Source organism: Thermobia domestica, chromosome 4 (assembly GCF_964235325.1).
Source record: "Thermobia domestica chromosome 4, izTheDome1.hap1.1, whole genome shotgun sequence".
In the NCBI taxonomy this organism is placed as follows: Eukaryota; Metazoa; Arthropoda; class Insecta; order Zygentoma; family Lepismatidae; genus Thermobia; species Thermobia domestica.
The window spans coordinates 266,459,127-266,475,689 of NC_137457.1; the positions used below are offsets into that span (position 1 = coordinate 266,459,127).

Sequence of the window (16,563 nt, forward strand, 5' to 3'; positions counted from 1 at the left end):
GATTACTGCATTTTTATTTTTTAATTTTATTTAACAATCACCAGATACAGCTGAGAGGCCATTTTACAATGGATATCTAACAACAATAAAATGGAAAGGATTTTAGGAAGGTATCGGCCAGGGCCTGTTTAGTAGGTACCATCCCGGAATTCGCCTGGTAGGACTGAGGAAAACCTGTTAAACCCCAGTCAGGAAGGTTTGCAGCGGGAATCGAACCCGCGACCTCCCGACTGCGAAGTCAAAGATTTTCCACTTGAGCTACACATTTCTGTTATACGCAATTAACACTCGTAAAAGAGCGTGATTGTTCTTAGGGAACATATGAGCTGTCTTGGAGGCCTAGAACTTGGCTAGTTTTGGGTTGCAGAAGTCTGTCGTAGTCTTATTTCCACCCAGGAGGCGAGTCCAGGATAACAGTTTGGTAAGATGATTAACCGAAGATTCTGAAAGGTGAGCATTAGAACAATTTTATGTGTGTGTAGTTGTCAATGTTCAGGGAATTTGTTATTCTAGCTGTCCGGTTATGATTTAGTTTGATAACTCAAGTTAGAAAAATGACCGTTAATTCCGGTATTTCTAGATTTAAATCGTAATCTATCGACCCAATTATTCTTTTAATTAATGCTCATCTCGATCCTAGTTGTTGTTTCAGCTAAACAAGGATGAGATAATTGTGTTGCAGTTGAAAATATTAATTAAATACTGAGTAACTGATTATTGTAATTACTCCTAATTCCTTATGTATAGTGTAGCGGGAACGATCCAAGCTCACTGCATATAAGAGAATAGACTTAACCGTTCATTTTTTCTGTAGATGTGTTACTGTTTGCAGAGTAAATTTTGAATAAAGTTGTAATAATATTATTAATCTGGAAATAAAGACAGATGTAGACCAATCCCAAAGAAAATACGAAACATTTAGTAGTACGAGGGTTGAGGCAAAAGTCATGGGAACTATTTTTTTTTTCTTGAAGATACCAGTCTGGTTGGAAAATGTGAGATATACAGACGGAAGAACAAGGTGTTAACTACATGTGTGGAAATGAATAGCACTGAAATATTGTAACGCACTAATTTATTACGGTAGTATACAGGGCAATATGGCCCTCATGGTGCAAAAGAATGACAACACAGTACGCATACAGTTGACATGACAAATCTGGGCCTAAAGACCCTCAAAGGCATCCCGTGCTACTTGCACCACACGCTGCCAACGATGTGGGAGGCGCTGAATATCATCCTTCTCAGCATTTGCCGCACCATGTGTGAATCGGGTCAATGGTTCGCGCACAGCATTAGCAAGTCCTCGCGTGTTGCAAACCACGAAGTGGTTCCTTAATCTTTCGAATGAGGTCAAAGTCAAAGAACGAAATGTCAGGAGAGTACGGTGGGTGCTCCAATTCTTCCCATCCCTAACATCGCAGTAGCTCTCCTATATACTCTGCTTTATGTGGCTTTGCATTATCGTGCAGGGTTATTGCACTGTTCACAAGATCCGGACGTTTCTCCCGAACGCTACGTCGTATCTGTCGAACCAGGAAGTCCCTGTAGTACTGTGCGGTCACTGTTCTGCCATGTGGAACAAAGTGCAAACAATGACACCCTTGACGTCATACGCGACGATCACCATCAATTTGACTGGGGAAGGATTCTGACGGAACTTCTGCCTCCTTGGTGATCCAACATATTGACGTTTCAGTTCTGGTTCATATGCCCTGGTCTAAAATTCATCGATGGCGATTATTCGTGACAAGAATTGATCGCCGTCCTGTTGTCAGCGTGCAAGGTGGTCGGAGCATATTGCATAGCGCATCTACCCTTGAACTTCCGTCAATGCATGCGGTACCCTCCGCGATGCGATTTTGTGTAGTTGCAGCTCATTACGCAATATTCTGTGGACGGTGCGTTTCTCGATGCCGCTTGCCTCCACCAACTCCAGTAGCGTCCATCGTCTGTCTTCATCCAGGAGCTCCTCGATGACGGTACGTGCCACGTCGGTCCGCATACTGACAGGTCGTCCCGAACGTTGCTCATCACTGGTTGGCACGCGTCCTTGCTGAAACTTTCCTACCCACCATGCTACTGTCCGGTATAGCAGGGCATTATTCCCAAGGGCTTCCACTAATTCACTGTGACATTCCATCGCATTTCTCCCTCGGAGAACGGCTATTTTGATGTAAGCGCGCTGCTCAACACGGGTTACTTCTATCTCGCACGACACTCACCAACTGACTGATTTCACAGCCCTCGCTGTGCTACTAACAGCTCTCACAGAGCCATCTGTTATTCTGCATACACACTATGCTTGCAGAGCTTACACACGACACATGTGAGTTTGTGATCCGCTCACATATCTGGAAGAAAAAAATAGTTGCCATGACTTTTACCCCAACCCTAGTATTTTTGAATTAAGGTTATTTTGTTCTTAATAGGTATTATTAGAATTGCTCCCTTAGTTAGGTTTGGATTCGCAATATTATCATTCCAGTTTTCAAATTTCCAGAGAAAAAGGATGAATTGTTGTTACTACAAAAAAAAAATGACTACTAGACTTTCAAGTATACAATTCTAATCGTTCATCAAAAGTTTCTATTTACTTGATTTTTTAATTTTTTTAGTGATTGTTGTTCATTTTTTTTTTTGTAATAAAGTGGTTATAATTGACAGTGTTGTGTTATTATTTCTTGTTATATATATCTGTCTTCTCCAATTGACCTGACTGGAAAATGATGTATTTAAGCCATTGAGAGCATGAGAGTCCTGCTGATTTACTATTGATAAGGTAAGAGTTTAATAGGTAGGTGAGCTGATCGCGCTCCAGTTCCTTGGAATTACCTCTGCCTAAAACGCCCTATTGAGGAAACTTGAGTGAGTTTTTTTTTATATCTTTTCTTTCTCTCCGGAATCTTTTTTGGGCGCGTTAAACTAGTTAAAAATCTTACTTGAAAATCTCATTTAAAAAAAAAAAATACATTGTGGTATTACCTCCTTTCCACACAATAGAAACGTTAACACAAAATAAGAAAAACAACTAAATAAGGTCTAAATTCATATAAAATTCAACTGAACTGCCTTAATATTGTATCTTTCTTCCATACTTAATTATTAATTCTGCCTGATTTGATCTATTTTCTTTTTCTAAATGACTATAGTAAACGACAATTTCTATATGCTAAAAATCACATTGCGTTGCGACTATTACCTAGACATATTTTATATAATGAGGTTATTAATGTTCATAAATTCTTTCACTCACTAACAAAACGCGTATATTTCTTATCGATTACTTTTTCTATACATAGCTAAATAATAGAGTAATAAACGAAAATATGGGAACTTCAAGGGGACGGCGGTGGCTCAGTGGTAGGGAATTCACCTCTAGTGCTTGTTATCCCGGGTTCGATCGACCGGGCCAAGTGAACTTTGTGGTGGACAAACGCCGCGTGCGTGGGTTTTCTCGGGTTCTCCCGTTTCCTCCCACTTTCTTCATTCCACCATTTCATTAATTACTCATCATTATCATTCATTAATCCTTTAGCCTAACCTGCATAACCGTGGGAGGTAAATCTCAAAGATATCATTTCACTTTTCAATATGAGAACTTCAACGAGAAAAACATCTAAATTATTTAAATTTTAAAAATTTCAAAACTATTTAAATGAACTTATTTCAGGCATCCCATTTCACCTTTATCAATAATTCCTTTTTCTCCTATTCGTTTTTCTTTCTTTTAATCATGTTCTTCCATAAAGAACACAATGGTTACTTTAAATTGAAAGAGTGGGTTGGAAAAGCTATACACATTCCAAAGCATAAATTTTCTGATGACTAGAAAAACTGTTTTGTGAGAAAACTAATTGTTCTACCAAAACATTTACTATTGTCAGTTTGTACCGTTCAGTATAGCAAATCCATTGCACATTAGGGTGGAGCGTTTTGCACTATTGTTGGAAATTCAATGACGGTTAGTGCGGAAAAGGTGCCATTAGTGGCATCCACCTTACTGATTTTTTTTTAATATTTTGGACAACCCCTTCCCTTCCCCAAAGGACTTAAATTTTCTTAAGTGTTTGGTTAGGTGACACACACAACACCAGAAAGCTACTTGTGGTCATGGCTATAATACAATTATTTTATTAAAAGAAACTTGCAGCAATGCCAGTAAATAATTTTAAATTGTTTACGAGTCAAAGTAGTCATATTAACTCAGTTTTTGGATTTAATTTCCAGATTTTGTTTGGAATGCCACGTTAACAATAATTATAGACATTGCCCTTGATATAACACGATTTTCTTTGTGCATCTCTTCGCTTATTTTGCTCTGTACGCAAAATAACCCAGAACTCACCACTGGGAGGTAGTTGCACATCGAGTTCCGCACACCCACCCACCCAGTAGGCATACGTTGACATTTGAACTTACGTCATGTATTTCTTCTTGGTCTCGAAGCGGGGCATTCTTGTTCTGGACTTCAGTTTGGCTCTAACGTAGATATCTCTTGCGTTCTGGCCACACTTTTTCGACGCCGCCTCGGACACCAGCTTCACTGTGCGTTCCACATCTTGACTATGGCAAAGGAATGTTGTTGTTAGAGTAGCTGAAGTTCGGATGTTTTCTTCAAGCTGCTGATCCGTTATGTTTCGTATGATTGGCGTCTCTATTAGACATTTAGGCCAATTAATCATGTCGTAGTAATTTTCAGCTGTAAAGTTTAATTTCGGAACAATGAAGTCTCGTGGGCGGTTTGATCTCGGAGTCTTCTGGCTGCGGCACTTTTTTAGCTTTCTCCAGCCTAACGTTCGAATATGCGGATTTTCATCTGCTGTCATCGCTATCAGCAGGTTTTCATAATGAGTGTAGTATCCGTTTGTTTGTAGAACAGAATGAACTATGTTTGTAGATTTTCTGGCAGAAAACGAGATGGCTTAACAATGCTAAGCAGATGCATGTCGCCCATTTCGCACGAAAGATTTCGCCGTATTGAAAACCAGACGGGAGCGTATACTTTAACAATGTACTGGTAAAGTAGACACAAACTTGAACTAGGTTTATCAGTACTGATGTAGTGGCGAAGCATCCTACAGGCCAATGTAAGCCATTGTGAATGTGATAATAGTCCTGGTTTTCTGTTTGCTAGATCGGTATTACACGTTCCTGTAGCAACAGGCTTACAAATTTCAAAGAGATAATTCTGGTCGCTGCTTAAGCCATCTGGTTTTTACATTTCAGACACCCATTCAACGGGAATGGGTGTAAAGGAGACGAACGGTGAACGTTCGCAATCCTTTAATTTCTTTCCGATTGAGCGGAAAAAGCGTTGGGTCCGGTCGTCCCGCCATCCGATTCGGTAATCAGGTGTCGAAATGGCAACTCGTTGGTATGAAGAAGGCAAATGAGATGCTGCAGTTCCTTTCCTAGGGATTTTTATATCTGACTTATGACGCAGTTATCCCATCCTGTGTTCGTGGCTTCACCATCGCTGCCGACGTCCTCAAGACTTGACACGTCGTACTGGTTCTTCTCTAGAATCTTGAATATAGAGTCGGCAATATCCTTGCCAGTGCCTGACTTAGGTGTGGCATGACCCAAGTATTCTGAACCGGGCTCCGATAGAACTGTGATATGATTTTCTATAACCTCTCGTCTTCGTAGTTTGCCGTTATTCTTTTCTTGCACAAGAGTTGCCTCATTTTTTCCGTCGAACTAGATACTTGTAATCGTCCAGCCTAGGTGAGCCTTTTCTTTCTGGATCTTCTCACCCAGTTTATCTTTTCCTCTTCGTACCTTAGATCTGTCAACAACAAGATTTTTGTCCTCTGGCGTTATGAGTCTCGCGTCCTGAAGTAGGGAAGAAGCTATCAAAGCAACCTGTCTGTCGGAAGCTCCAGTTCTAAACGCTTCCTCCAGCGTATTTTAAAGACAGTTGCGATTTAGGCTATGTTTCCTTCTTGGTCGCGCCTCGAAGTCAGATCCCGACGTGCTTCCCGATTCAACAGCTTTTTTGGATTCCCCTGACAGCGCCAGTATTTTTGACCTGTGCCTATGCCTAATCCCACTAGTTGATGGACTTTCTTCAACACTTCCAGTGTATTTCTTGGTTGTCTCACCTTAAATCTGCTTACTTAATGGGAAAACATCTTTGAGAGAGATTTGCTTGTTCGGATGTCAATGTTACCAATGCCCATTTTCCGTGATGTTCTCTGGTCCAAAAGAAACTTGAATCCTCGTTTTGGAATCTTGCGTGTCCTCTTACAGTTGCAACCTTCGGCAGTTTTATATTTGCAAGACGCAATGACAAAAAGAGACTTTTCCACGTGTGCCACAAAATCTGCACGAAGGGTTGCTTCTTGTCCTTTTCGACTAAAATGTTTTTCCTTGGTGCGACATTTATTTTAAAATGTTCCCAGCATGTCAAACACTCTCTTTTCTGAAACCACAGGAATGCTTGCTTTACGCCAAATATGTACAAATCTTTGTCCAACTAGTTTACAAATGTCAGTCACTGGTAATTTAGTTACACTTTCGTCACCATTTAAACCACTTCGAAACCAATGATAATGTTGCATAACGTCAGCGTACGTGGTTAACTGCACTTCACTCATTTCACTTGGAGTGCTAAATAATCCTCGTTTCACACTTAACCGCGTTGGTCTGCTATGAGGCTTTTTTTTTATCTTGCTTTCCATTCCTTCCGAACTGTGAAACAAAAATATACAAAATGTCTCTGAATCGTATCGCGCGGTGGCTCAGAGGTAACAAGTTCACGGCCAGTGCTTGGGGTCCGTAGTTCCATCCCAGCTCGCACCGCGTGGACTTTGTGATGAACTAACAACGTGCTCGTGGGTTTTCTCGGGGTTCTCCAGTTTCCTCCCGCATTCTTCATTCCACCATTTCATTCATTTCTCATCATGGCCGTTTCCTTTAGCCTCAACGTGGGACGTAAATCATAAAGATTTCATTTCATTTCATTTCCAAACGGAGGCCACAAAATACTTCCAAATAATAGTAAGAAAAATGTGCTCCCAGAATTACATCAAAACCAAAAATGTGCTCAATTATTTACAACAGATAAAGGGTTGTCAATTTGGGGGCCAGCATCAATTTAGCCCCGCTCACCCAACAGTGGACCATCAAATTACTGCCAAATAATAGGTTTTAAAAATATGGTCGTAGTAAAGCATCAAAACAAAAACTATGCCCTATTATTTACCGCATTAAGAGTGTTTCCAAGTTAGGGGCTAGCGTTAATCTAACGCCGCACACCCTACGGGGGCCCCAAACTAGTTAGTTCCAAATAATATTGCTGAAAATGCGCTCCCAGAAAAGAACCAAAACTAATAATGTGCTCAATTATATAACGCACAGAACGGGTTGCCAAATTGGGGACTAGGGTGTGTCACCCCGCCCACCCAATTGGGCCCATCATTTTAATACCAAATAATGGTTCTAAAAATGTGCTACCAGAAAAGCATCAACACAAAAAATGTGCTCAATTATTTACCGCAGAAACATGTTTTGCCAAGTTGCCCACCTGAGTAAAACCATCCCGTCCATCCAATGGCAGGACATCAAAATAGTACCAAATAATAGTTCTAAACATGTCCTTTTAGAAAGGCATGAAAATAAAAATTGTTCTTAATTATTTATGCAGAAACATAGTTGCCGAATCAGGACCCAGCGTGAAGCTAGCCTCATCCACACAATGGGGTCCCCAAACAATTCTAAAATATTATTTCAAAAAGTGTGCTCAAAGAAAAACATCAAAACAAAAAATGAGCTCAAATATTTACAGCAGGAGCAGGGATGGTAAGTTGAAGACCAGGGTGAAGCTAACCCTGCCCATTCAATGGGGTGCCGCAAAAGTACTTAGAAATAATAGTTCGAAAAATGTGCTTCCAGAAAAGCATCAAAACAAAACATGTTCTCAGTTATTTACCACAGAAACAGGGTTGACAATTTGGGTGCTAGCATGAAGCTAGCCCCACCCACAATATGGGCTTCACTCAAGTTAGTAGGAAGCAATAGTTCTAAAAATATGCTGCCAGAAAAGCATCAAGATTATGCCCTTTAGAATGAGGGAATAGATGATTGAAGCAAGTAAATGATGATGGTGAACTGATGGAATTAGAATGTGCGAGGAAAGGAGTACCCTGAGAAAAACCAATGGGCACGATGTTGTCTAAAACAAATTTACGTGGCTGGCAATGGAACCACGGAGAAACGTAGGGTAAAGTAGTTAAGGTTAGGATAGGTTAGCTCATCCTATTGCCGTCTCACCTTGATACTTTATTCAACAGCTACGTCAGCAAGAAATCACCTTCCCCGCTACTCTGTTCGGACAACTTTTGAAAACACAAGTTTTAACACAGATTTACATTTGCATCGCCGTGCAAGTTCTGCCGAAAACAACAACAACGGTTTAAGTTTATATATGCCTTAGCAATTGGTTATGCTTCATTTCAGAAAATATCACCAATCTAATTATGCAAAGTTTATGTTATTAATTCAATGTCGTGTTTACATAATGTTAGCAATTGGCAGTGCGGTGCAGATTTATGTAGGGATCCAAGCACAAATTCCTTCAATATATAAGCCCTAGGCCTATTTCTTTTTCATGAAATCTAGTTTTTGTATTTTAAATAATCATTCTTGGGCATAGACTTGTATTCCTTTGTACCGATTCATTTTAGGTGAACTTAGTGTCGTATCACCGGACCAGTTTTAGGAAATTTACCGGGCGAATTGGTTACTATATTTTAGTTTCTGATTAAGGCTGAGTGAAAGCCAGGAGATGGAAATAGTTGAAGTTAAGAAAACGTCTGTTGTTGGTGGTGGTTTTTGAAGTAAGCGGCATTGTATACGGAAGCGAAAGGGACTGTTTCGCGAAGAGGTACACATGTTACGATTTAGTGGCGGAAAATTTAGTGTGAAAATGGCGCGTATGTGCAAAGGTTCTGACACTCGTGTTTAAGTTTTATCGAATTATAATCTAACCCAGTGATGGTCAACATCTTTAAACTAAGGGGCCGCATCATAGAAATTTCTATATCGCGAGGGCTGCAACTTCATATGATACTTTACGTTTATAATATAAACTCCTAACACCTTAGCCCATAAATCATCGAATTTGCGGGTGTCTATTAAGACCTCGACAATCAAAATACAGACAGCGATACACCGACATTTTCTCATTCACCTGAAATGACATTGACTCAAAAGACAACTAAAAATAATGTAATTCTTCAGGAAATACTTCGCAATTCTCAAGTATGCTGATATAATGCAATAGTCTCCGACACAGACTGAGTTGCCAGGTTCTCAACGACGAAATCCCTCCAACGAGTCTTAAAAAGCCCTTTGCCTCCAATAATATCCTTACTCTCTTAAGGTTGGGTGAAAATATCTTAGACAATTTCTCAAAATAGAAACATATGTAAAAAAAATGGAAAAAAACTAAATCGGAAGTAAAAACATATACCTGCCCTCAATGGTACTGAGGTTTGAAAATATTTACAACCACTCAGTATTCACGCTGGAGCCTGAACAGAAACGATACACTTAAACTTAGGTACCTAACGTACCCAAATAAATGAAATAAAACACTAACCTAACTAATCAACCTTATTATTATTTTTATTTTCTTTTTGCACCTAAAGCATACACCCATGTGTATTAGAAAAAGGTTGGTACTTTTTAACTTTATAAAATATTTATGTTTCCAATAAAATATATAGAAATGCTAATACTTTTCTTCTCGAGGGCCTACCGAGAAGGTCACGGGCTCGTAGTTGGACATCCCTTATCTAACCTAATATAACTTAACCAACATAATCTGCCAGATGACCACCACGGCGTTGTATTTATACACATAGTGCATAAATTGTATTTTATGTTTACAAGTGGATAGTTAGTAGTATGAAACTATGACAAGGGCTCTTGAAACTGGTATCATTACCCAACCCACCTTTCCTCACTACCATCGCTTAACCTCTTACATACTGTCGCAGACGCGCCTGCTCCCTTCAGATGCACCTTCAGATGCTCTCCTGTGAGTCCACTCGCTTCGCCCCGCCCTGCCCCGACTTGGTTAGATAGCATTTGTGCTTTTTAGTAGCCAGCTAGTATAGGATGGTTTATATTTTTTGCACTATAGTGTTTATGCCATGTATATCCGGAAGCCATATTTATACGCACATAGTGATTTTCTATTCTAAGTTGTATAAGTTAACATGCCTCTATTTTCAACATAATTGACTTATAACTCAACCTAACCCAATATAATGTTATTTAATCAAACATAACGAAATGTAGTACATTTTGTTATTATTATTATTTTCGTGTGGTCCTGCGATAGAGCACAAATGCCTAAGGTAACATAACGCATTACTAACTTAAAATTCACAATTATGTGGATCTCTTAATTCTCAGACATTTGTATAGTTTCGCATCCTGAGTAAGCACATGACTTCAGATGCTTCACTTCACATACCATGGTTACTAGCTACCTTGGACAGGAATCTGTGCAAAGCAAATTCAACATTCATTAATGTATTTTTACATAGCTACATATCTCACAGGTAAGAAGACAACATATTTCGTTCAGTAATATATGGTTATTAAAGTCCTATTACAAATTTGTTCTGTAAATTTTACAAATCTGTGGATGCGTACAGTAAATGCACAGAAAAAACGGCATGGTTCGATTAACAGAAAAAGAAGGAACGCTAAATTTAACAAAAAATATAGTTAATATATGGACAACTATATTAAGGGATAAATTTACCAAAAAATGTAGTTGGAAAAATATGGTTGAAACAACTATATAGTGGTAAAATCAACCTACCGAATGTCATAAGTGAGTAAATTGAATTATTTCGGTCAACCTTAATATTGTTGAAAAATATGGTTGAATTTACGATATGGTAAACAAGTTATATGCAGTGTAAAATTGATTATATGCATGAAAACAAATAATATTTTCAACCACAATAATGGGTTGAAAGTTGTGCTACATATTCAACCATATATGAGTGAATTGACTATCTTTAAAGTAAAAACAACTATATTGTCGTTGCCAAGTAGCCCAAACGTCAAAATGGAGTACCTGAAATATATATATATATATATATATATATATATATATATATATATATATATATATATATATATATATATATAATTTTTGCAACACAAATCTCATGTACCCAGTTGTTGGTGTAGGGTTAGCGCTTCTGCCTGCCACGCAGCGCTTGGGTAGAACGTGGGCACGAACCTTGCTCAGACCTGTCATCCTGACTGAGAGTTTCATAGATTTACTCACTCCAACAAGGCGAATGCCGGGAGGGTACCTTCTCTAAGGTCAAGGCCGCTTATTTCCAAAGCCGTAGTCTTACGTGAAGAGCTGATATGACCTCTTAGTTGGACGCCCGAACCCTTTCTTGTGTCCTCTTCTTGAAGTAATAAGAAATATGTTTTTCTCTCTGCGTATCCTTCATCATTGCTTGAAGTGAGATAAGTGTGCTTTTATATTGGAGTATCAAATCAAAGCTTGCAACCAAAATAACACTTTTCTGACTAAAATGGCATGTCTCATGAATACATCTCACCTGGATTGGAAGGTATAGTGGTAGAGCGTTTACTTCTGAAGCATGGGGTCCTTGGTTCGATCCTAGCTCGCGCCAAATGAACTTTGTGGTGGACAAACACCGTGTGTGTGGCTTTCCTCGGGGTTCTCCAGTTCCCTCCCACTTTCTTCATTACAGTTTTTCCTTCATTTCTAATCATCACTGTCTCCTTTAGCCTAACCGGCATCTGCGTGGCATGTAAAACTTAAAGATTTCGTTTTATTTTCATCTCGAGTGTTCTGAAATGGAGAGTAAACATGTCCCCTTCCCCAAGAAGGTAAATCAATGAACTGAAGCTGTTTTAAAGACATACAAGCGCTGATGACAACTAATAAAGTAAAATAAGAAAGATAACATTGAGATAAAATTGAATGCAACTCAAAGTAACTCATTTAATTTTAAAATAATAAATAAATAAAACTCATGGGACAAAATAGGGATCAAATTTGAGATGGAGTTCCAATTGTAAAGCAAAAGAAAACTGATACGAGCAGGTGATATGAAAAGACGGCGATGATCCTGCCCTAAAATCATACTACAGTAAAAGCAAATAAGGTTTGTGATTGTACCCATTGATAGTTGGATCTGATAGCATTCATATCTGATAAGACATGCAACAGAAAATTCTAACTGATCGCTCCGACATTGGCTTCAACTCCTACTACCGAACACGCATTAGGCCTGTCCATTTAAACATACCTGTGAGCAGAAAAATAGATGGCGAGGGAATGAACATGCTCAAGTATGAAATATATGTACAAATATACTATGAATCCTAATGTTATCCTACATCGAAGATTACAGAAAATAGTCATTTTATGTAGCTATAACACTTTATTTTATTATATGCTGAATAAAGTAAGATGCCTAACACAAAAAGTGTTAATTTCTTACACTCTGGTGTTTTTTAGTAATATAAATTATGCACACACACACACACATGCACACCTACACACACACACACACACACACACACACACACACACACATATATATATATATATATATATATATATATATATATATATATATATATATATATATATATATATATATATATATATTACCCGCTTCGCTAGGTTGAAATAAATAATTTAAATGCACATTGATATTGCTAATTTTCGATAATTTTAATGCATCCGTCCTCATCCGCAAGAACTATAGATTCAACACTAATATCGGTCAGTTTTGACCATATATATATAGTTTCCCTTCCCCCATGTTGCGGACCATGGTATCGGAAGTGTCACTGTTCATCTCAGCGACCCCAAAAATGTGGATTCAGCACTAATAACGGTCATTTTCTATTATTTTTAAATGTCTCTTCCTCTCCTCCCCCAAATTCCGGGTTTGAATTTGAATTTAAATTAGTCGAAAGTATCACTGTTCATCTAAGGGACCCAGAAAACTATAAATTCGACACTGATAGTGGCCATATTCGATCATTTTTATATATCTCTTTCTCTCCCTCCCCGAAGTGGCGGAGCTGATTTTGTATTTAAAGTGGATCGGAAATGTCACTGTTCATTTGAATCATCCCGAAAACTAAGGATTAGACACTAATATTGGTCATTTTCGATCATTACAATATATGGGTCCCCCTCCCCACCTCCGTGCTGCAGTACACGGCATCAGAATTGTCACTGTTAATCTCAGGTACTCCTAAAACTATGGACTCGACACTAATTTAGTCGTTTTCGATCATTTTTAAATGTTCACCTCTCTCCCCTACGTTGTACTCTAGACCTCCCCAACTATCAAATCCGAACTTGGATTGAAACAGCATCAGAAGTGTCACTGTTTCTCTGATTGACTTCGAAAGCTGTGGATTCAACACTAATATTGGCCAATTTTCATCATTTTTAAATTTTTCTCTCCTTTCCCTTCCCTACGTTGCATCGTCAAAGTGAATAGCCTAAAGTAGTCCCTGCCCCTATACTCATGTATGTTGAAAATTTGATTGAGATCGGTCGGGGGTTCAAGAGTGATGAAATCATAAAGACAGACATTTTGATTTTGATTTTTTTACATATATCTCACGCCTCCCCCTCCTCTACGTTGGCTTGTCAAAGTGAAATGATAAAAATACCCCAAGGTCCGACCCTAATCTATGTTGAAAATTTGATTGAGATCGGCTGGGTGGTTCAAGAGTTACTAGGTTATATATATTTATATATATTTGTCCCCTCTCCTCCCCCTCCCCTAAGGTCTACCGTCAAAGTGATATGGTAAAAACCACCACAGATCCGAACTTCATCCGTATTGAATTTTTTTATTAAAGATCGGTCGGGTGGTTTAATCGTGATGAAGTCACAAAGACGGTCACTTTTGTTTGTTATTCTTTTTACATATATATATATATATATATATATATATATATATATATATATATATATATCTCGATAGATAGATAGATAGATAGATAGATAGATAGATAGATAGATATCCCTCCTCTCCCCCTCTCTTAGGTTTCACCATAAAAGTGAAATAACGAAAACATCCCAGGCCAGAACCTTATCTATGATTAAAGTTTGATCAAGATAGGTCTCGTAGCTCAAGAATTATTAAGTTCATTTTTTTTATAGATTTATCCCCTCCCCTCCCCCTCCCCTAAGTTCTACAGTAAAAATGATATAATAAAAACCACCCCAGGCCCGAACATGATTCATATTGAAAATCTGATTAAGATCGGTCAAGTAGTTAAAGCGTGATGAAGTCTCAAAGACAGTCACTTTTGTTTTTATTGTTTCTACATATATTTGAATTAAATTGAATTTCTCTTTATTTCAGCGGGCGAGACTCAGCCGGAGGCTGCTATATATTTCGCCCTCTCCCTCCCCTAGGTTGTACCGTGAAAGTGAAATGATAAAAACTATCCCAGGCCAGAACCTTGTCTGTGTTGAAAGTTTGATCAAGATCGGTCTGGTGCCTCAAGAGTTATTAAGTTTCATTTATTTTTATAGATTTATCCCCTCCCCTCCCCCTCTCCTAAGCTCTACAGTTAAAGCGATATGATAAAAACCACCTCAGGTCCGAACCACATCTATGTTGAAATCTTTTTAGAGATCGGTCGGATGGTTTATGCGTGATGATGTCACAAAGATAGTCACTTTTATTTTTACTTTTTTCACATATATCTCCCCCTCCCCTTCATTGCACTGTAAAAGTGAAATGAAGAAAACGTTCTAGGCCCAAACTTTATCTATGTTGAAAATTTGATTGAGATCGGCTGGGTGGTTCAAACGTTATTAGATTTTAAATATCTGTCCCCTCTGCTCCCCCTCCCCTAAGGTCTACCGTCAAAGAGATATGGTAAAAACCACCCCAAGTCCGAACTTCATCCATATTGACATCTTTTTAAAGATCGGTCGGGTGCTTTAAGCGTGATGAAGTTACAAAGACGGTCACTTTTGTTTTTATTCTTTATATATATATATGTGTGTGATATATATATATATATATATATATATATATATATATATATATATATATATATATATATTTATATATGTGTGTGTGTGTATGACTGAGTGAAATAGTAAACGGGTAGGTAGATAAACCATACAAGGTGGTGTAACGAAATTATGATATGTAGCACTGCGAATTGTCCAAGATAGATGGTTGTCAAAAAGTATGGGAAAGACTTACATCCTTCAATGGATCAACAATTGTTGATGATGGTATATGTATGTGTTCCAAATACAAATAACGCTGACCACTTCACTCATACGATATCGGTTCTCATTCTTGATGTCTGAGCATTTGAAAATAAGAAAGAAAATAAGAAGAAATAAAATTCTGTGTCCGAGCATTATTGTAGCTTATGATTGAATTCTGGATTTATGAAGACCCATAAATATACAAATTACCGGTATGAGCTGCTAAAATTAGCACAATATACATTCGGCCGCGGAGAACTTTGCATTTGAATCAATTTTACACGAATCCCGAGGGGACACTTCACGAATGTACGTTGCGATAAATCGTATCTTCAACCCCATAGCTAAAAGAATTTCTAGAAAAAAGACACTTAAAATTTGTCGTTCCCCCACCGCACCATTAATTTTCCGGTATGTACAGAACAAAGCAACGTACTTTAAATAGGACAATTGTTTTTGATTGTGAAAAAATTGTATCCAACAAGCTTTCCATTCCAGCTATGCTTATGTGTGTGTGAGAGAGAGTTTTGAGTTGGTATAACAAACTGTTCTGCGAAATCGAAATATTATAACAGCCGGTTCGCAAGAATAGCTGAATAGCACCACTGATACCAACCATCGCTGACTTGCCGCTCCTACGAACGCACTCAGCGGGCTTCGCTGCTGTGCTTCTGCCCTGACTCGGTTAGATAGAATTCTGGCCTTTTAGTGCCCATCTAGGACAAGTTGATTAGTGTCTTGGGGGGCTATATTTAGTTGAAGTAATTGATTTCTATGTGGAATGGAGTGGAATCTTACTACATGTTATAGAAATGAGAAATGCTGTAGAGACTTTACCGAAGTGCACAGAAGGGAATATGAATACAAATATGCAAATAGTTGGCCCTATATTAACGTGACCAAACCTAACCTAATATTAACAGAAATAAGCGAAATTTCATCATTTTTTAGAAAATTATTCTGAACTCTTTTAATTAAACATGGGGGGTTTTTGCACTCTAGTTTTCATGACATAAGTGACCATCTCTTTTTAGGCTATATCTATAATAGATAAGTCCTCCTAAAGTGAATCTGCAGCAAGTAATGCAACTCTTCACTTAAGAAAACTTTAAAAGTAGTAAAAGTGAGACTTCCGATGAAAGAAGTGAATATATAATGAACGTAAACTGGGACCGCACGAATAATTATAATTAATTCATTCAATATGTATATATCTTGAAAAATAATTCTGTCTTATGTAGAATTGCCTATATGCCGGTGTTGAAATCAAACATAATAAA

General features: G+C 38.1%; 1 protein-coding gene across 1 annotated transcript; it reads right to left on the reverse strand.

Moving 5' to 3' along the window:
* Nucleotides 1-1,813: 1,813 nt before the first annotated feature.
* LOC145683116 (protein GVQW3-like) lies at nt 1,814-2,143 on the reverse strand. The gene has a single exon (XM_081754478.1). It carries the CDS (start codon nt 2,141-2,143, stop codon nt 1,814-1,816), a length of 330 nt encoding a protein of 109 aa, XP_081610604.1.
* Nucleotides 2,144-16,563: the final 14,420 nt, after the last annotated feature.